The 21,548-nt window shown below is 50.0% G+C and overlaps 2 protein-coding genes across 16 annotated transcripts in view; one reads left to right on the plus strand and one right to left on the minus strand.

Moving 5' to 3' along the window:
* Positions 1 to 21,439, minus strand: part of LOC140709874 (beta-defensin 109-like) — a 167,578-nt gene extending 146,139 nt beyond the window's left edge. For 7 of the 13 annotated variants that reach the window (XR_012090672.1, XR_012090673.1, XR_012090670.1 and 4 more), the window contains exons 1-3: positions 21,307 to 21,434; positions 18,614 to 18,716; positions 2,774 to 2,955 (exon numbers count right to left, since the gene is read on the minus strand). Coding sequence is in view for 1 of the 13 variants with exons in the window: in XM_073010331.1 (XP_072866432.1) it covers positions 8,199 to 8,350; positions 10,875 to 10,947; positions 18,614 to 18,716; positions 21,307 to 21,362 (384 nt within the window). In the remaining 12 variants the exon portion in view is untranslated. Of the gene's footprint in view, positions 1 to 525; positions 802 to 2,773; positions 2,956 to 4,815; positions 4,972 to 8,127; positions 8,351 to 10,874; positions 10,948 to 18,613; positions 18,717 to 21,306 lie in introns of those variants that run through there. The other 6 variants (XR_012090668.1, XR_012090667.1, XM_073010331.1 and 3 more) reach the window with 6 other exon arrangements.
* On the plus strand, positions 791 to 15,087 carry LOC140709873 (uncharacterized). Of its 3 annotated transcripts, none has more exons than XR_012090663.1 (2): positions 791 to 950; positions 14,962 to 15,087. XR_012090663.1 is itself a non-coding variant. In XM_073010329.1 (2 exons), exons 1-2 carry the CDS (start codon positions 839 to 841, stop codon positions 2,372 to 2,374), a joined length of 387 nt encoding a protein of 128 aa, XP_072866430.1. In that variant the 5' UTR covers positions 791 to 838; the 3' UTR covers positions 2,375 to 2,990. The 3 variants fall into 3 exon arrangements, 2 of the variants coding, with proteins under 2 accessions (XP_072866430.1, XP_072866429.1); XM_073010329.1 differs by lacking the exon at positions 14,962 to 15,087 and adding an exon at positions 2,100 to 2,990; XM_073010328.1 differs by lacking the exons at positions 791 to 950; positions 14,962 to 15,087 and adding exons at positions 1,103 to 1,980; positions 2,100 to 2,990.
* Positions 21,440 to 21,548: the final 109 nt, after the last annotated feature.

The following is a 21,548-nucleotide window of genomic DNA, read 5'->3' on the forward strand; positions in this document are numbered from 1 at the left end:
GGATCTACTCTCCGTTCGTCCTTCCCGACCTCAGACTACAGAGAATACCTGGGGGCGAAGGTTGAGGAAGCCGCGCCCGGAGGCTCCCAGCGCAGCCCCAGGAGGAATCCTGCCGGCAACTAGAAGCTGTGCGCGCAGCGGGGCTCTGCGCCAACAACAGCCGGAGTGGCCGGGCCTGCTGCGAACTTCCGCATCCAGGTGGGGTCTCCACGCCCCAATTCCACCCCGCCCCGCCATCGGCGCTCCCCGCAAGTGTAGGGCTTCCCCCCGCCCAGACGTTCGCGCCCACTCAAGGTCTCCCTCACCCGGCCCGGGAGATGCTCCCCGTTCTATCCCGCCCCACCCTGGCGCGCCCCGCAAACGATGTGACCCCCGCCCTCCTGTGGTCTCCCCTCCCCCGGACGCTGCCCCTGCCCCCACCTGTGGCGCTCCGGGCACCTCTGAGGTCCCCAACCAGAGCCTTCCAGCCCACCCGCGAGTCTCGAGCACCAGAGACGCGGCCCCACCCGCAGGGACCCCGCCTACCTGTGGCGCTATCCCCGCATCTGCGGCCCACCTCACCGCTAGCGCGGCCCCCACCTACGACGACCACGGCGTAGGTGCTCCTGCCCACTCCCGCCCCCCCGCCCGCACCTGCCCCTTTCCCTGCACCTAGCCACACGCCCGCTCCCGCAGCCCCTCCCGTGCGCTCGGGCCCCGCCCTTCACCGCCCATTGGCCCTGGGGCGGGGCGGGGCGGAGGCGCGGGCGGGGCAGCAGTTCCGACTCCCGCGCGCGCGGGCAGGGTCCACATTGCTTACTGAGCACCGGGACTAGCGGCTCCCCTCGACCTCCACGCCATGGACACTGACGACTCCCAGGCCCCTAAGGGCTCCTTGCGGAAGTTCCTGGAGCACCTCTCCGGGGCCGGCAAGGCAGTCGGCGTGCTGACCAGAGGCGAGGATGCTCAAGGTGCGCACACCCCTCCCGGCGGCGAGGGAGGGACGGACGGAGCCGAGGAGAACAAGGCGAAGGGGATTTGGGGGATGGGACAGAAGAGGGGGGAAGCGATGGGAGGACGCGGGGAAAGGTGGAGAAGCGATGGGAAGAACCAGGGAGAAGAGCGGGGAAGCGATGGGGAGAACTGGGGAGAAGCCCGTGCCCGGCAGCGGCAGGGGTACCTGCGGGGCGGCATGAGCCAGCAAGGCAGCCCCCGGATCCTTGCCGGGTGGGGCGGAGGAGGAAGGGACATGGCGGTAGGAACCTCCATCCGGAAGATAGTGAGCTTTCCACCCCCTCCGGTTTGTTTTAAATTGAGCCTGACAGAGGGGGTCGCCTGGAGGACCCTCGGGAGTCGTTCTGCCTCTGAGCTGTAGGACCCGGCCAGGCTTCCCCTCCGAAGCGTGGGTACAGCGCGATCACTTCCTAAGTGGCCCCCCGCCCTTCAACTCCGCCCCACGCCGCCCCCCAGCATGTCGAGGAAGAAACGGCCGGGTCCCCGCGCGCCTCCTGTCGCCTCGTGCCCCGCGCGGCTTGGGCGGGGTCCCGGCTGCTGCAATGCGGGACGCGGAGGGAGTGCTCTGGGTTCCCGCCTGGCGTCTCCGAGGCGGTCCGGCAGCCCCTCGCGTTTCCGCTGGGAGATTTTAAAAATGGGTTTCCTGCGCTGGCATGTGCTGTTGCCTTTCGGCTCGTGAGAAAACCGAAAACTAAAATGGGTCCCAGGCCCTCCCCGCAGACCTCCGTGGACGAGAAGGACCAGGAAGCGGGGACTCCGGGACGTCAGCGGCGCCGCAGCGCGGGCTCTGGGTTTCCCCTGCCCTGCAATGTGGAAGCGGCTGTCCAGGAGGGGCCCGAGTCTGGGTCCACGACGCGGGCGCGCCAGGAGGACATTTAACATTGAAGAGCCGGAGGTGGTGGAGACTGCGCGCCCCAGGCCCCGGGTGCACGTGAGGGCGCCGGTGCCCGGACAGTGGAGCGCCCCAGGCCGCGCAGCCCCTGGCGGGTAGATCGGCGCTTCCCAGGCGAACGCCACCTGGGAGCCTTAGTGATAGCGCGGGCTTGAGACGCGACGCGCCCGGAGCTGGGTTTTGATTTTTATTTTCCCGGTTCCTCCTGCCGCAGATGCGTGGAAAGGCGCGGATGGCGGATTTCCTCCCGTTTCGGGACCGCGCACTGCACAAGGATGGAGCGGGAATGGGCCCCCGCCCTCGGTCCCGGTGACCTTCCCTTCGCCCTTGAGTGCGCGGGGCGGCACGGGTGCTGCATGTTGGGGCGCTGTTGGCGCCGCCCCGCGTGCCGCGAGCGCCTACGTGATGCCCGGCCCGTCGTCTCCATGCGCCCCGGCCCTGATATCCGTACGCCGCGCGCTCCCCGAGCCAGCAGCGCAGCCTCCCTAGGCCCAGCGCCCCCCGCCCCGCGGGACACCCCGGTGGCAGCGCCAGGCCCCGCCCCGCAGCCCGCCCCCCAGCGCCCGGGGAAGTGCTCTGGCGTTAGCGTTCTAGTTAAAGGACCCCAGCATCAGCGTTCCTCCTGCAGGGTTGGGTTCTCAGAGAAAGAAAAGGTGATGCAGCAGAGGATGGGATTGGAGAAATTAGGAGAGTGAAGTGGAAATAGCCTGGCCAGCGTGACTTAAACCGGCCGGGGATGTGCGAGTACGAACGGAGCCGCCTTGGGGTCCTAATAGGACCCAGAGTGGCTTCTCAGTCACAGGCCTTCAAAAGCAGAGGGAGCACCTGGAGTGACCTTACCCGGGCCGCGAAAGACAAGAAACCTTTGGTACGGGAAGAGGAACTGACCTCTGGAAGCCACCAGGGCAGGTGGAAGGTCAGGGTTTCAAGGTGATTTTGGAATTTAAGTGCTGTGGGTCCTGCACAGTGGCTCATGCTTGTCATCCCAGTGCTTTCGGAGGCTGAGGCAGGAGGGTCGCTTGAGCCCAGGAGTTCCAGAGCAGCCTGGACAACATAATGAGACTCTGTGTCTACAAAAAATAAAAAAGAAAGAAAAACACATTAAGATGCTGTATGTATTGGAAAGTATTTATGGGTCATTCTTTTGAGCTCCATGTCCAAAAGCTTGCTAAAATGCTTGGGAGTTTGTGTACAGGTACGTGAAATTAGGATACATTGGCAGAATCTCCGTGTTCTCTGTTGCCCTGGTTTTGCCACCTGGGAGGAGTTACACATATTGGAGGTTAGTAAGTGCACGCCTCTTCTCTTCTGGGGAAAAAGGTACTTTGGAAACCAGTATTATGTGGGAACGTGGCTTGGTTGGTACAGCCTCGGGTTAATGGGAGACAGCTGCTCTCAGCTCTGCAGATGGCATCAAATACGGTGGCCTTGAGCCCACGTGGGTCACACCTGGGCTGTCCCTGGGGAAGCCCGCCATGGCGGGTCTCCTGGGCTTTCTTTCCCTGGCAGAGCTGAAGTCACAATTTTTTTGTAGACTCTGTAAAGAGCTTTACCCTTCCGAGGTATGATCTTGAACCTGTTGGAGCATTTGGACCCATTTCTTTTAAGGAAGTTCACCTCCAGATGTGCTTAGAGGGCCTGGTCTTAGCTGCCACAGATTTACAAATCCTTAAAGTAAGTAAGTTATTCCTCGAGAATTTATCTGTTGTGCCCCCATTCTTTTTGCCATTTTATTCTGATTCTATATTAGTACTTGATTTTCCCTGACATAGAAGACTATTGCCTGTAGCTGGAGGTCAGAGAACACATTCACATTCAAGTATCAATTTCAGGGGAATTATCTGTCAGATGTGAAATTATGGTACAATTCAATATATTAAAATGACCATAGCTACCATTTGTTGAAAATATTTTGTATACTAGGAGCTTTACAATTCTTATCTCCAAGCCTAGATACATGGTCCCAAGAGAAGCATGCCCTCATTTTGGAAGTGGGGAGAAGGACACACAAAGAAAAATAACTTAGGTAAGGGAGTGAGGTGCATACGCGATTGTAGTAGGAGCAAAACAGATCCTAATTCCAAATATTGTACTCTCTCTTAGACCACGAAGAGTACTTATGTCTGGCTCTGTCACCCAGGCTGGAGTGTAGTGGTGCCGTTACAGCTCACTGCAGCCTCAAACTCCTGGGCTCAAGTGATCCTCCTGCCTCAGCCTTCTGAGTAGCAGGGAAGACAGGAATGCAGCATCATGACCGGCTAATTGTTATTATTATTTGTAGAGACAGGATCTCACTATGCTGCTGAGACTGGTCTTGAACTCCTGGCCTCCTCTAGTGAGCCTCCTGCCTTGGCCTCCCAAAGAGCTGGAATTACAGACCTGAGCCGTCATGTCAGGCCTCCACCATGCTTTTCAGGGGCCTTTCTTGGTGAAGCTCCTTATTCTAGTTAATGCTCAAAAGTGAGCAAAACCCAACTTGCTCAAAATTACACAGATATTCTTTGGGTGGTTTTGTAAGGGGAACAGAAAATAACTTTTTATAGCGATAGGAGTCAAGGTGGCAAAAATGATATTAAGGCTTAATACCAACGCGATGGGCTGCTTTTCTTCTCCCAGTAGAGTTCATATTATTTAATTATAATATAAAATTGAAAATCTCTTTCCTGTATTCCTGACTCCCCAAGCCTTGAATGAAGAAAGTATTTCTCAGGCTGGGTTTTTTTTGTTTGTTTGTTTTTGTTTTTTTTCCCTTCTTCTTTGGGTATCTTCTGTCTCAGGCTGTGGGTTTTTGTTTTTTATTTTTTTTTCCCTGCGTCTTTGGGTATCTTCTGTTGTCCCAAGACATATCTGGAAACTTAAATTGATTTTCACCCAACCTAAAATAAGTTCCACAGCTCTGGATCGCGGACTGACCATGACTAAGTACCCACCGCCACATCACGCTGTGCCACACACCAAGAGTGACTCATTGTCTTCGTCACAGGTTGTGGCTTCTGCAGGGCCTGGTGCCTGGTGGAGCTGAGTGTACTGGGAAGTCCAGGGGCATTCTTAGGGTGGGCTGGATGCGAAAGCGGCGTCCTTTTTGCCTGTGGTGACGTGAACATCAATACAGTATTTATAGAAAGTTCACAGAAATGTAGTAAGCTTCAACCTTTCCAATCCTAGTGAGGATAGCTAGCGTTTAGTGACTCTGTTATGTGGCAGGCCCTCAGTGATCCTGGGCACTGACTTATCCCCACTTTACACATGAGCAAGGGATGCCCGAGGTGTACCGGCTTCCCTGAGTTCACAGAGCTCCCTGGTGTGGCCAGGCCCTGTGGCTGCTGCAGGGATGTTCAGGGCTGCGTGTAACTGTGTCTTCACTGGTGTCCATCCCGCGCCCAGCACCACGCCTGGCGCTTGACAGGAACGCAAGCGTTTGCTGCCTGCCTCCCGCCTGGAATCTCCACTGAGGAGCAGGAAACCAGGGGTTCTAGCTGTCTTCTTCATTCATGAAGTCCTTTAGAGGAATTCAACCCTCTCTAATCAAAAGTTTCCAATATCCTCAGGTCAATGCGTATAAACTGTTAAGACTTCAAGATTACAACCTCAAAACCGAAGTCAGAAGTGTGAGGTTTCAATTGACTGGACATGCATTAGGTCAATGACACACATATTTATTGGACACCAGGCTTGAGCCCCACATGGGCACCTTTGGTGTCTGAAGCAATATTCCTTGGGTGGTTTTGTGAGGGGAACAGAAAATGACTTTTTATAGCGATAGGAGTCAAGATGGCAAAAATGATATTAAGGCTTAATACCAATGTGATGGGCTGCTTTTCTTCCCCCAGTAGAGTTCATATTATTTAATTATAAGATAAAATTGAAAATCTCCGAAGCAATGCTTCAGAGACCAGTAGGATGGAAGAGGAAACTGAGAACAGTGCCATTTCTCCTCACACAGCTCCGGCGCCCCTCACCATCCTGTGCACACACATTCTTTGATGGGATCTTTTCAGTGTAAAGTGCAGTAATTAATTTTGCAAAACTTACTGGGTCTGGGAGGCAGATGATGAGTGATGGTGTCATCCCATCACACAGTGGGAGATTTATATGATGGCATCATTTTCTATGAATGCAGACCACCTTGTGTGCCATACTCGGATGACCCTTCGAAGCTAGACATTTTGTCATCTTTCAAAAGAAGCATGTTTTCCCCCTTGGTTACAGAAAACTAAAAGCTTTTGATACAGGACTCCAACCTTTTATCAGGGAGAATCAGGGCTCTTTAAATAAGCTCGACCAATCGGATGGGCCGTCAGAAGCAATTAAAATTAGAAAGATGAAGATGCGGTAACAACCTGGTCAGGGCAAATGTCAGGATACCAGATTGCATGTTCACAGTTGCGTTTCTGTTAAGAACGTGCGGGTGAATATGGAACAGAGGGCCATGTGTCAGAAGTTGGGTTGCATTTTATGTTTCTTTTCTACAAGCCCTTTCTGGTGTTGTGTTCGTGTTTATTAGAGAGTAGATGCCCAGAGGCTGCCTTTTCCCTCCCCACTCCTCCGTTCTCTGCATCTTCACCCCCAACTCCCAGTACTTTGGAATTACAGTCATTGTGTTTGTCAGGATGGAAGAGGCAGCCAGACACATGGCAGATCAGAGCACTGAGAGGCAGAGACTTAATAAGTCCCGCCGTGGCCCCACTGTCTCGAGTGCTGAGATAGGGCCTCGGTGTTTTTCTCTGCAGAATGGAGGCATCACTCAGTCTCTATCTTCTCTCCCTGTCTCTTTCTTCACTCCCCCCTTCCCTAACACACATCCACAGTGAAAGTCTTCAGGAGGCAAAAGAGAAAAGGCTGGACTGTGCTGGGCCCCCCCAACCCCGGGGCCCATTTGCTGTCATCCCAGCTTCCGTGTGCCCAGAGCCGCCTGGGGGAGCCTTTGGAGGTGCAGATCCTGACTGTGTGGGTCTCAGTGAGGCTCCGACTCTCACGGGGAGGCACCGGTGCTGTGGGTCCCCCTGGGGGCAGTGCCGCGGTTTGCAAATCCTGCAGATCAGCTTCTCTACTTCTCCAGGTTTCTCCAACATCAGATGCTCCCAGGAGTCCGGTGGGATTGTTTTCTGACTTTGACCAGGATTTTGACGGAGAAGATTCATTAAGGACCCCTTGTCTTAACGTACATATGTAAATGATCTGATCTGAAGTTTTCTGAATGGAAAATGATTGAAGGAGTGGCATCCAGTAGCCTCGGGGAGTCATTCCGTCATATCTTTTCAGCTGTGTCTTACTACGATTAAGATTTTGTTTCTGTGTGTGGCGGGGCGGGTGGGGGACGTTGAGATGGAGTCTCGCTCTGTTGCCCAGCCTGGAGTGCAGTGGCTTGATCTGGGCTCACTGCAACCTCTGCCTCCCGGGTTCAAGTGATTTTCCTGTCCCAGCCTCCCAAGTAGTTGGGATTATAGACATGTGCCACCATGCCCACCTGATTTTTTTTTTTTTTTTTGTATCTTTAGTAGAGATGGGGTTTCACCATGTTGGTCAGGTTGGTCTCGAACTCCTGACCTCAAGCGATCCACCTGCCTTGGCCTCCCAAAGTGCTGGGATAACAGGCTTGAGCCACCACCCCCAGCCTTATTTCTGTGTTTCTGTAATCATTGCGCACATTAACGACCGCCTTCGGTGAGTCAGGGCAGGCTTTAGGCAAAAGAACCAAGCCCTCTCCGCCCCTGCGGCTCTCACTCCTGCGGTGAGGTGCGGGTACAATGTACCTGTAGCCGGACCTGAGAAGAAAAGCTCCGGTCTTATGAAAGGGCCCGGGGAGCCTCTGGTTGGGGCCCTTTGACCTGACCGGAAGGTGAGGGAGGAGTCAGTAGAGGTGGGTGGGCCAGTGGAGGACTTTGGATTTGCCTTGGGGGAACTGGGAAGCAGACTGACTGTCTCCGATAAGGGTGGCTTTGTGGAGAGGAGAGGACAGGAGGGGAGGTCGTGAGTTTAGGGTCTCACAAGGAGCGGCCACAGATGGAAGGTTATGGGGTGGGGCATGTGGCAGGGCAGCCCTGTGCCCACAGACACACCCCGCCGAGGAGACCCAGGGACTCAGCTATGACAGCTGGAAGGCGGAGCATGTGAGCTGCAGCAGACACAGGCAGGTGGGGTAAAAGGAGAGTCTTCGCAGCAGTGCTTAGAATAGCAAAAAGTGGGAAAACCAGCAAAAAGCTATCAATAGGAGATTAATGAATCCATTATGGCACCTAGAATGGAAGGAATTTTTGTCAGCGTTTAATAAGGAGCTTTGTGCTGGTCGAAAGTCAGGAGGTGCCCAGTACACTCAAGGGCAGTATTGAAGAGCTGAGTCCAGAGCAGCTCTGCACAGCAGATCCCCCTGGGGCCAGAGGGGCCGTTTGCAAATCCAAGCAGATCCGCTTCTTGAAGGTTTCTCCAACGGGAGCATCTCCCAGGATTGAGGCTTGCATGGGTGGCCTGTGTTATATATGCAATTTTAAATGATCTAGTTGCCACATTAAAGAAAGGCAGGTCCGGAGGGGGGGACGCTGGGTGCCATGACTCACGCCTGTAATCCCAGCACTTTGGGAGCCCAAGGCAGGGGGATCACTTGAGCCCAGGAGTTTGAGGCCAGCCTGGGCAGCATGGCGAGACCCAGTCTCTACAAAAAATACAAAACAATTAGTTGGATGTGGCGGTGCACACCTACAGTCCCAGCCCCGTGGGACATTGAGGTGGGAGGATTGCCTGAGCCCAGGAGTTGGAGGCTTCAGTGAGCTATGACTGCACCGGTTCACTCCAGCCTGGGCAACAGAGTGAGACCCTATCTATAAATAAATAAATAAATAAATAAAGTGAGACCCTATCTATAAATAAACAAACTATATTTTCTATTCAGCCCACTATTTTGATAACAATCAGTTATTGTGTTAATATTTTACACTGTTTTCCATACTAAGTCTTTGAAACCCAGTGTGTAAAGAATCTTCAAGTACATCTCCATGTGGACGGGACACACGTGGCCAGCGGCTCCTCTGAGGGACAGTGTGGTCACGGCAATGGGTGGCGTGTGTTGCCTGTACATAGAAGGTCCCCGTGTGAGTGTTTCTGCGAAGGCCCTGAGGGATGGGCAGGGGAGGGCCGACACCGTCCCAGCCACACAGAGGACCCTGGAATGCAGCAGGCTGCCAGCGCTCCCCCATCCCAGCCCCTCTGCTGCCTGAGCTCTTTCCCAGATGTCCACTTAGCTAACCTCCCTCACCTTCTTCCCTTTCCTTCTTTCCCCAAACGTCACTCTCAGGCAGGTCTGCAGGCTCTCCGATTGTCAATGGCAGCCCATCTCCATCCTCCACCCTCTTAACACCCCCCACCCCACTTGCTATTTTTCTCCTCAGTGCTTACGGCCATCCACCCCTGGGCATCATGCATTTGTTCACTGTGTTTCTTGCTTTCGGGTCTCTCCTGATTGGAACAAGCTCCGCCAGGACCAGAGGCTTTCCATTTTGTCACCGATGCATCCACATAGCGCCCGGCAGAGATGGCGCTTGGGGCACCTGAGGTGGACAGTGGCTGGTGGTTGAGCCCTACAGATTTATCTCAAGACCTCCCCTGACCCTACCGGAAGACACGGTGGTCTGCACAGTCCAGATAGTCAGAGAGGCCCCCCGGCTCGATGACTTTGAACCGGCGGGGGTGGGGAGGGGGAACAGCACCGTCGACAGAATCCCCCCTTGGTATCCCACCTCCCCATGCCTACATAATCCCTGCATTATCAAAGGAGAGACCCCTAGAAGGAGGTTTGGCAGCAGGAGTGAGATCAGCGCAGTGTAAGCTCATTTTCTGACAAACCAGTGGGAGGAGTTGGCAAACTGACTTTCTCAAAAAGAATGTATGCATCGAAATTAACAAGTGAGTGATCAGCAGTGTGGGAAAATTCAGGAAAAGCAGTTCAGTGCTGTGAGAGAGGGCGAGGCAGGGAGCTTTATTACTCCAGACAACGGAGGAGGTAAAAGGATAGACCTAGATTATTTCACTAGAGTTCATCTATTCTTTTTTTTTTTTTTTTTTTTGAGAGGGAATCTCGCTCTGTTACCCAGGCTGGAGTGCAGTGGCGCAATCTCGGCTCACTGCAACCTCCGCCTCCCGGATTCAAGCGATTCTCTTGCCTCAGCCTCCCAAGTAGCTAGGACTACAGGCGCATGCCACCACGGCCGGCTCAGTTTGCTTTGTATTTTCAGCAGAGAGGAGTTTCACCCTGTTAGCCAGGATGGTCTCAATCTCCTGACCTCGTGATCTGCCTGCCTTGGCCTCCTAAAGCGCTGGGATTACAGGCGTGAGCCATCGTGTCCAGCCTATTCCTTTTTTTTAAAAAAAATACAATTTAGATGTTATCAGAATAGAATCCTAGGAAGCTGAGATTTGTAAACTGGGAAATCCATCTCCTCCAAGTAGCCAGGAAATAAGCCAGGTGACCTAAGTCATTCTTGCTAGGCCCTGGTGTGGGCCGGGGATGACTGACTCAAGGAAGAAGCTGTCTTGTGACTCTCTTACCTGCACTGTCGTTTAGTAAGAAGCTGTTAAAAAGTATATCATATGAAGAAAGTGATTTACTAATTGATCAGAGTAATGACCACATATTTCCTATGTAACCACTCCCTCATTATCTCCAACTTTATCTTTGGTTCTCATGACAAGATTATCACTTCCCAGAAAACTGGGGTTTTTGCAAATTACGAGGAGGTGTTTTTCCAAATGGTAAGGTTCTTCTTTGGTGGGAAGATGTTTTCTCCTGGAAATCCTTAGGAAAGTTATTTGATTCTTGGGTTGGGCTACCAAAACCAAAACAAAACGAGATGGATTATCCCCAGGATACCTGAGCTAGAAGGACAATCTGTAGCTTGAGCGTGGAGTGAAAGACACTGAAACTGCCCTTTGTCCCAAATGGCTGTGTGCCGGGGCCCTAGAACAGCCCTAAGGAGGTGGTGAAACAGGTGACATTTACCTGTGAGGCTGAAAGCCCTCATTGCCAGGCTGTGAAAGTCCGCACTGCAGGTATGCACGTCTTTATCCCTGTCCTGTGGGTGACAGAGCCTGCCAGTGAATGCTGGTGCATTTCCTTCTTGCTTTTCATCCACCCGTGTTCTCCTCCCTCCTAACCCCTCACTGAATGTTCCTGGGGCTTCATCAGGTTTCACCCTGCAGGGCCCAGCAGGAGGCAGCTGATTTGCAGTCCTCACCATTCAGAAGTTCAGAGGGAGGGCTTGGAACCAAACAGGCTCCACCCCCAGGCAATTAAATGAGCATCTGGCCTCAGCAGGCATTATTTTCCTTCAAGTTCCCATTGGTGACTCTAAGGCACAGGTATTGTAATAGAGGAAATCAGGAAGTCTTGAAAGTTAAAAGGAAATAAAACTAGGGTTTACCCTGTAGCTTCACCACTTCACTAAGGTCGTTACCTTCCAGTAATCAGTTTATCCCCCTCAGAGCCTCAGCTTTCTCATACCTCCAGGGAGGTGTCAGGAGCTCTGCGGGCTTCCTGTGAGAATAATCCGGGCCTGGGCTCTAGCTGTGGGTGTGCAGTCAGCAAGGGACGCCCTACTAGGTCCCACCAAGTGCTGCCAGCCCCTGAGCTCAAGGAGGACACGTGAAGAAAAGCCCTTTGCAATGTAGGGCTCCATCCCACCAACGTGCAAGTGAATAGAAGTCCTTTCAAGACCTAGTATTGTGTATTTTTAAAAGTGTGGTGCCACGTCACCTGGAAATTGCTAGAAATGCACATTCCCAGGCTCCCTCTCCACCTGTGAAACCCTGGGGGTGGCCCAGCTACCTGGGGTGCCGCGGCCGCTGATGGTGCTCCTGCTGTGGGGCGGTGTCACTGTTCTTTCCAGGTGGGTACAGGTGGACCCAGGGGTGGGGGGTGGGGAGAATCCCCAGGGACTTCAGGGACTGAGTTTAGTGCTGGGGTGTGTTTCTACTCTGCATAGGAGTCTCCTGGGGTCACCTTGTGTATCATGTCCAGTTTTTTTTTTTTGAGACAGTGTCTCGCTCTGTCGCCCAGGCTGGAGTGCGATGGCGCCATCTCCACTCACTGCAAGCTCCTCCTCCCGGGTTCACAGCATTCTCCTGCCTCAGCCTCCTGAGTCGCTGGGACTACAGGTGCCTGCCACCACACCCAGCTAATTTTTGTACTTTTAGTAGAGATAGGGTTTCACCACGTTGGTTAGGCTGGTCTTGAACTCCTGACCTCAGGTGATCTCCCCACCTCGGCCTCCCAAAGTGCTAGAATTACAGGTTTGAGCTACCATGCCCAGTGGGCTAATTTTTAAGTTTTAGAGATGGGTTCTCACTGTTACTCTTGCTGGTCTCAAACTCCTGGCCTCAAGCAATTCTCCCATCTTAGCCTCCCAAAGTGCTTGAATTTGCAGGCATGAGCCAACACACCTAGCCAGAAATTGATCTTTCATTTTAAACTTCATCTAGAGATGTGACAAAAACCAAACGAGGTATTTGTTAAAATACTTTATAACCCTAGGTACAGTAATAGAGTAATCCAACTGACAATTTCACAAAACTCAATTTTTGGCAACAAGTTCAAGGTTATACATGTTAATAAAGATAACACATTTATTCAACCAGAAGAAAAAGGTTACAATGACAGAATTTATCTTTTTCTTTACTATGTTGCCTGAGCTATGGTTAAGGTTTGGGGAACTAGTATCTTAAAGAACCTTCAGAAATTTCTCATTCTAGAATTTAGAAACAAATTTTACACTCTCGGGGTTGAGAGAATCCAGGAGCAATCACCACCCCTAGTGTCCCGATGCTACTCTCCAAAGGCCCTTCCCCACTAGCCACAGAAATCAGAGCTCCCTGGGAAACAGACAGTTGAGCCTCTGGAGCAGGAGGGCCTGGCTGTGCCTGCATTAGGGAGGTGGGGATGGGGGCATACAAACCAAAGAAGTGAGAGCAAAATGGGCCAACAGCTGTGGCAAATGTGGGCATAAAAATAAATAAATTCCATCTGATCACATGGTCTCAAATATATACATATACAGAAATATTTGTGAGGTCACAGTGGTACTAAAAAACAAAACAAAGACGACTGGGGGGAAAAAAAGAAGAAAAGAAAGAACTCTCTTCTCCATGTTGGGCACAGTGGCTCACACCTGTAATCCCAGCACTTTGGGAGGTCAAGGTGGGCAGACTGTTTGAACTCAGGAGATCGAGACCAGCCTGGGCACCACGGCGAGACTCTGTCTCTACAAAAAAACATAAGCACTAGCTGGGCATGGGGGTGCACATCTGTAGTCCCAGCTACTCAGGTGGCTGAGGTGGCCCAGGAGGCTGAGGCTGCAGTAAGCTAAGACCATGCTGTTGTAGTCCAGCCTGGGGGACAGAACCAGACCCTGTCTTTAAAAAAAAAAAAGACAGCTTCTTCTGTCAACATTAGAGTTAGTTCCTGCACCACCCCTCCTCCTCAAACTGGACTTCCCAGGGAGAGCAGCCGCCCCTGCCTTTTCCACAGAACCATATTTCAAGATAACCCAAGAGCCCCAGCTGATGTGGAGCTCTTCTTTGAAGAAGTCCAGCAAACGAATGAAGAATTACAGAATTTGAAAACTTCACAAACTCTAATAAATGATTCAGGCAATAATCCTCAATGAATATGAAAACCATTAATAGGTTGATGAGGAATTATCACAGGACACCAGAAACTCAAGTGCACCAGATGGTCTGTGACTGAAGGGAGAAAGCAGATCTTCACAAGACGGTGGCCGACTCTCAGCATGCACCCTGCTGGTGTGAGACACCCCGGTGGAGGCAAGCAGGCCTCACACGATGGTAGGATGTGGCCATCAATGCAGAACTCCCCACGAGGGACTCTGCTTAAAAAGGCGCAGCCTGACTCAAACTAAGGCTTTGGATCTAAGTTCCAGTTCTCAGGAAACACAGGAACATGGCACCCAACACCACACAGGAGCAGCCAGGACACCTGGAAAGTGAGAGCGCCCGGAGGAAACCCGGCCTGCACACTCCTCTGCCGTCCCCGAGAGGGTGCCCAGGAGAGACCTGGGCTGACCAGGTGTGATCTGTGGGACCCTATGCAGCAAACACTTTGGGGCCAACTAGAAAATGTGAATATGGAATAAGAAATAGGCGGTTTTATGAAAGTATGTTTTATTCTATTAAAACTGAAAATGGCATTAACTCATGTAAGAAAAAATCCTCATATTTTCAGGTCACAAATTCAAATATTTAGGGGTAAATGATGACATTTATAATTTACTTCCAAAAACTTCACAAGGAAAAGGATATCTATTATGTGATAAGTGTTTAGGGGCTCATTATCCTAGTCTACTTTTCTGTATACTTGAAAGTTTTCATAATTGTTTTTATATAAACTAACCTTGCAAATATGTTTTTACATTAGCATTTATATGTAAATTATTAGTGTTTTATATATGTATAACTATATTATTACTATAATGACCTTATACTAGTGACATAAGAAACAAGCGATATATCAGAAAGTGAGGATGTGATTAAGGTTCTGTGACTGCATCCACTATCGGAAGAGCACTTCTCCATGCCAAGGAGAGGCTCGAAGCTAAGCATTGCTAAATGTGAGAGACACCATGTCATGAAATTGGAAGAACACAAACAAGTTAACTTTCCACAATCCACTATCAAACTTTTCCAACAAAATATTACCTAGCATTGCTTGGGTGATAGTGAGTGGCATGAAATTGCTTAAGCTGCTCCCACGTAAGCTCCGGGATGCACAGTGGGTCACCCCTGGAGACCACTGAGTATGTGTGGTCGGGAAGAAGTCTATTTTGAAGGTGCTGGGGGAATATCCTCTCATTGTCTGTCTTGAAACGTGAAATAAATAAGAATATATACATTTAAAATAATACACACATACTACATTACTTACAATATAGCCAATTGATCACATTCTGGTGCATATGCCTGTAATACTTTGCAAATAAAACTGTTCTAATGGTAACAAAAAAAAAAAAAAAAAAAAAGACACCCCTGCAGGCATTGTTTAACACCGTATTCAATCACTCATCACCCATGCACAGGACCCAAGGATTGAGAACAATGGACTTTTTGATGTGTGTTGCAAATTGGAGGGATCACCAGGTCTGCCCACCAGCCAGGAGGGAAGTGGGGAGAAGCTCTCACCCTAACTTGAGTTTTAAGAAGGCTCCTTGGAAGAAAAGACCACCAAATTGAGAATGAAAGGTAAGAAATAGTTCACCAGCTGAGGGGGGCTACGGGAGTCAGAGAGCAGGCCACCCACGAGCCTCAGGGACACCAGCACAGGCAGGTTGTCAAAGTCACAAGGGGACATGAAGACACGGGCCCAGGACAGCAGCTCTTAATCCAAAATGGTCTCAAGGCTCCTTTACACTCTGAAAAATTAACCCATTTATGCCTGAAGTTGCAATTTTTTTTTGTAAAAATTCAGACCTTGGCAATGACCTTGAGCTGTAGGATATAAATAACTCCCACAAGCTTAGGATTCCAATAATGGAACACGAGGCATAAATGGGTTTTAATGAGGACCCAAGCAGCTTTTGATTATGTGGGCTTTTTTGCCTGTGTAGGTGCCTGTGTGTGTTTATATAATTTTTCTATATTCTAAATTAAAACTGAGACATTTAAAAACTACTTATGCATTAAGGTAAGCCATCATTACATGATAATATAAATATGTTTGAAAAATATTTCTCATAACAAAGTAAAAAACTGACTACTTAGAGTGATGCTGTGTTGCCTTTTTTGCAAACCTCTGTAGTGTCTGGGTCAGAGGTGAAGCTGGACTCCCCCATCTGCTCTGTATGCAGCTTGGTGCGTGTCACACACCTCGCCACGCAGCCTCTAGAAAGTACACCATGTACTTGGGCAAGAATGAGTGAAAAAGACAATGTGTTGATAGTGGTATGAAAAGAGCTTTTCTCTCGCTGCAGATCATACACGGGGGTCGTCAGACATGGTCTGAGACAGCATCCTGGCCCCGCTAATCCCCTGGCTTCTGCTCACAGCACTGACCTAGCTAATCCAAGAACATGTCACCTATAATGAGAATATTAAATAAAAATCAACCACCTTCCAGATGTGTCTGTATCATGGTTCTGTACATGGGTAAGGTAAGCTGAACACAACATTAAAAAGAAAGAAAACTTACAAACCCTCCCTTCATCTCACTAAAGATGACTCCTTTAAAGACCAAGGGTGTCTGGGGTCGCTAGGATTCTCGTGTTCCAGCCGCCATCCTTCCTGCCTGAGGACAAATTATAAGCTGACAGTGACTCAAATACTAAAGTCTGCATCAACTAGTTAATCACTCATGACATACCAGAAATCCAGCTCGTGTAAACATGGGAAAAAGGTGGCGTCCAAATACACCGAGAGGAGATTCTGAAGGTCCTTGGGATTTTGTGTGGAAAATGGATACAGAGTATAATCACTAGCTGGGTACAAATGAAAAGTGAAATTGTAAAATATAACAGATTTCTACTAAAATTATTGAGTCTCAAGCCTCATTTCCCCTTTGTCCTAGGACAGCAAGTTGTAGCTATTCTTGAGATGGGGCAGTGGCTCCATACTCTGGCCCCCGACCTTACTGTAGGTAAGCCTCCTGGTAAGTGTCCATACTTTTCGGTATGAAAGAAACTGTCTTCTCTTTCAGTCATGCCAGCCGGCCCTCTCCCTCAATCACATACCACGTCCCTGTGATCACAACACTTGCCACCCACTCCGTCTGGGTGCCATGAGTCACCTGGCCAAGCACACACAGCAAGTCGCTGGCAGAGGTGAGACCTCGGGTCTCCTCAGCCCAATCTAGGGAGCCTGCCATCCAACCACCATGCATAAGTGGCCCACTATGACCTGCATCATCTACCGCTGTTAAATTACTCGTTTCCAAGCTTACCGTACTTTGTAACAGATGATCAATGCATTTAAAATCAGCAGATACAGTGAGATGTCTGCTTTCTAACAATATATAGCTTTAATAATAATAGCGCTCATGGTAGCTATTTCTCAAACAAGAAACATGACTTATCGTAAGTTTCTACGGCTGGACACAGTGGCTCACACCTTTAATCCCAGCACTTTGGAAAACCAAGGTGATATGGTTTGGCTGCGTCCCCACCCAAATCTCATCTTGAATTGTAGTTCCCATAATCCCCACATGTTGTGGGAGGGACCTGGTAGGAGGTGATTGAATCATGAGAGCGGTTCCCTCCATATTATTCTCGTGACAGTGAGTACGCTCTCACGAGATCTGACAGTTTTATAAGGGGCTTTCCCCTTCACTTGTCATTCTCTTCCCTGCCACCCTGTGAAGAGGTGCCTTCCACCACGATTGTAAGTTTCCTGAGGCCTCCCCAGCCATGCAGAACTGTGAGTCAATTAAACCTCTTTACTTTTTAGGTCATGCTTTATAAATTACCCAGTCTTGGGTATTTCTTCATAGCAGTGTGAGATTAGACTAATACACAAGACAAGAGGATTACTTGAACCCAGGAGTTTGAGACCAGCCTAGACAACAAAGCAAGTTTCCACCTACACACACACACACACACAATGAGCCAGGCGTGGGGGCACCTTGTCCCAGTTACTTGGGAGACTGAGGTGAGAGGATCGCTTGAGCCCAGAAGTTTGAGGCTGCAGTGAGCCCAGATCATCCCACTGCACTCCAGCCTGGGTGACATGGTGAGTCCCAGTCTCAAAAATAAGTACATTTCTATAAAATTTGAAAAATAAAGGAGTGAGTTTATAGTACTGGCTACTATTAATAAGGGCCTCACCCAGAGTGAGGTGTCTTTGCCCTCACTTTGCAGGATTTCACAAATGCTCTGAGTCTGTTGTCAAGACTCCCATGCCTGGACCTTGCCTGGGACCCCCTAGTCACTGCGCTGGTTCCCTTGCTGGAGCCCTGCCCAGAGGCAGCTGCTTTCTTACACCACCCTCTCCAGGAGCTCTTCCCTCTCCCCCCAGCAGCAGCAGCAGCAGCAGCAGCTACCACCCTTGTCCTTGGCCCTCCGCATGGCATCCACCATGTGCTTCCAGTCACAGCCGCATCAGTCTTTCTCGACGGTAAGTTGTTTTTTAAATTTGCTACAACATCAAGCATAGCACAGAGCCAACAGCTGGCCAAATATGTGAAGTGTTGTCATTTTTAGTTACTATGCTAAAAAAAAAAAAAAAAAAAAAAAAAAAAGGAAAAGACTTAAGCAAATAACAAAACAAAAATGAATCCATTTTAATATAAACCCAAGTAAGTATAAGTCCACAATTTCTTCTTTATAATTTTGAAACCCAAAAGGCTCAGAAAACTGAAAGATTCTGCAGAAGTTTAGAGCAAACTATTTGATGGCAAAACCTGACTGAGCAGATCAGGGCACTGAGTCTTCGTGCTCACACTCAGCGAATCATCAGGTTTGGCTGCAGAAACCTGAGTGTGTCTGATGACAGACCCAGCTGGAAGTGTTACTCTCTCAAATCTGACAAGAATCAGGCTTCGCGGGATTCCAGGAAGGGACCAGGGGTCATTTCTCTCACAAGCTTTGTTCAGCCGAGTAGCCATCATGCAACAGGAGCTGGGCCAGGGCCTTGGGACACGAGGACAAGGCTAGTCTCCACCCTGAAGGGCCCGTACCTATGCCAGAAACCACACCTGCAATGTATGTGGATTTATGAGGAGGTGCCGAGAAGGACCCATACCTGGTTTATGGTGAATCCGTGGATCTTGTCTCCTAGTTGATACTGTAGAGCCCTCTCACAAGCCCAGTTACTGTTCCATCGCCACGCTCTGTGGTGTGCATGTCTAGATTAAAGGTCATCTAAGTTAGATGAGCTGCAGGAAAATTATCTGGCTAACATTATTCAGCCACATAGTGAAAATACTCTTACATGATAAAGATCATTAATTAGAAAAAAATTAAATACTGCATCTTCCAAAATCTTGCACATTCCAGAAAACTAATTTCTGGTAAGACCCTTCCCATTTTAATGACCTTTTATCTTACCTAAAGCTTCAGTGTTGGAAACCTTTTCTTTATACATGTTCAAAAATAACTATAATACAATTATGGTTTAAATTCCCCTTAAGAAACTCTTAAACAAAAGGGCTTCTTTTCCTCACAGAATCCTCACAAGCCTTCAAAATACTGGAAGAAATTCACACTACAGTTAAATCCCATTACATGCCTACCGAATTGGAGAAAACTTTTTAAAAAGCCTAATATTACCAGGAGCTCTCACACACTGCTAGTCATACTGCTCTCATACTGCTATGTACACTGCTACCTGTCCCACAGGGAGTACAGAGTGGAACAACTTTGGAAAAACACTTGGCATTCTTTAGAAAGCTAAGCAGGCAGGGCATGGTGGCTCACACCTGTAATCCCAGCACTTTGGGAAGCCGAAGAGTTCGAGACCAGCCTGGCCAATATGGTGAAACCCAGTCTCTACTAAAAATACAAAAATTAGCCAGGCGTGGTGGCAGGTGCCTGTAGTCCCAGATACTTGGGAGGCTGAGGCAGGAGAATCATTGAAACCGGGAAGCAGAGGTTGCAGTGGGCCGAGATCACGCCACTACACTCCAGCCTGGGCGTCAAAAAAAAAAAAAAAAAAAAAATCTGAATACTGGAAATCCGTTCACCTCTTGGTCTACATCCTCCACACCTTACACTGCTGCACCAGCACTCACAGACAAGATTGTCAGCACAAACTCTGATAGTCCCAAACTCAACTCACCTGGAGGTGTAACGACAGCGAATGGATAAACTGCAGACTAATCATTCAATTAAAAAAAAAAACTAACCAACAAAAGTGCCTACAACTGCATATAACAAAGATGAAGGTCACATAATGTTAAACAAAAGATACACACGATACAGTATTATCCTAAACAGGTATTATTCAAACAGGTAACAAGATACTGTCAGAATGCATAGAGATGGTAAAATATTTTTAAAAAGCAAGGACATTTCTGTATGATAGTGCTAATCTAAGCGGGAGGGAGAGGGTTTTGAGCAGTTAGGGGAAATCTTCAGCTTGGTCATGCGGACACTTTTTTTTTTTTTTTTTGAGACAAGAGTCTTGCTCTGTTGCCCAGGCTAGAGTGCAGTGGTGCAATCTCGGCTCACTGCAACCTCCACCTCCTGGGTTCAAGCAATTCTCCTGCCTCAGCCTCCTGAGTGGCTGGGACGACAAGTGCTCACCACCACGCCCAGCTAATTTTTGTATTTTTAGTAGGGACGCGGTTTCACCATGTTGGCCAGGCTGGTCTTAAACTCCTGACTTCAAGTGGTCCGCCCGCCTTGGCCTCTCAACATGCTGCGGTTACCGGCGTGAGCCACCGCGCCCAACCTACTTATTTTCTAATTATTCTCACCTGGATGAGATGGCTTACGCCTGTAAGCCCAGCAATGTGAGAGGCTGAGGAGGGGGATCACTTGAGCCCAGGAGTTCAAAACCAGCCTGGGCAACAGAGCAAGATCCCGTCTCTTCAAAAAAAAAAAAAAAAAAAAAAAAAAAAAAACACTTTATTTTCTCATATTGTACTATATGTCTTACGGACTTTTCTACATTAATATATCCCACCAAAATATTTTAAAGATATATACAGGGGAAAAGAAAACACCTATTCAGTCACTGTCAACATTATGAAGATATGCTGTAGTCAACATTTGCTTACTGATTTAGCAAATTTCAGAATTATGGGACAGAGACGCATTTTTACAAGTTACTTATGAGCAAGGACATGATAGGAAACCCATGAGCGGTAAGGCCAGGGTCTCCCCCGAACTTTCCAGTAACCTGCTGCCAAACTCACGCCACGGACGCCCCGTGTCTCCCCCCGGCCTGGGCCAGCAGCGCTGAACTGTTACATTAAATACTGGCTCGTGGATTACCATGAGCAGTAAACCGCTTCGTCATTTTTTTCCCCCATAAACTGAGTCGTTAAAAAACCAAAAAGGTTAAATTCCGGGAGGCTTCAGTTCTCTGAACACAGCCGGACTTTAAGAGTGGGCTGTGGGCGCCTCGGGTCTCTTAAGGACTCGGCCTCCAACAAAAATGAACTAGGAGCAAAGACACCAGCGAGAACCGCAACTGCCGGCCCCATTTACTACCCCCATTAAAGCCCACTCCAAAGGAGGGCCCTGCCGGGAGCGCCACGGGCAGACCCGGCCCCCAGCCCGGGGCATCGCCCCGGGGTCCTCCGGCCTCAGAACCCCGGATGTGGGAGCCCAAGGAAGGCCCCGGCAGGGCCTCGGGGTGCGGGGCGCCCACAGTGCGGGGAGCTGCCAGGCTTGGGCGCAGGGACCCCTACGTCTCCGGCTCGCCCTGGACCTTCCTTTCCCGGGAGCCAGCACGCCGAGCACTTCTACCCGCCGACCGCAGCGCCTCACCCGCGGCTCAGCCGCCTCAGCGAACTCAACCCCTTCCGCGCGCCACAGCTCCACATGGCGTAAGACCAGCTCGGAGCTAGCGAGGGACCCCATTTAACGCGACGTAGGGCGTGGGGCGGGGCTTGCCGTGACGGCCACCACTCCTATTGGTCAGCGCGAACGGCAACGTCCTCTGCGATAGGCAGTAGATGAAAAGGGCGGGCCTCCACTGCTCTGGGACGGGCGGGAGGGCGGTGCAGAGG

This window comes from Chlorocebus sabaeus, chromosome 22, assembly GCF_047675955.1.
Source record: "Chlorocebus sabaeus isolate Y175 chromosome 22, mChlSab1.0.hap1, whole genome shotgun sequence".
Taxonomy (NCBI): domain Eukaryota; kingdom Metazoa; phylum Chordata; class Mammalia; order Primates; family Cercopithecidae; genus Chlorocebus; species Chlorocebus sabaeus.

Coding starts and splice junctions, on each gene's coding strand:
- LOC140709873 (XM_073010328.1), top strand. CDS start 1,802: ATGTGGAAGCGGCTGTCCAGGAGGGGCCCGAGTCTGGGTCCACGACGC. Junction 1,981..2,099: donor GGCCGCGCAGCCCCTGGCGG/GTAGATCGGCGC, acceptor CTCCTGCCGCAG/ATGCGTGGAAAGGCGCGGAT.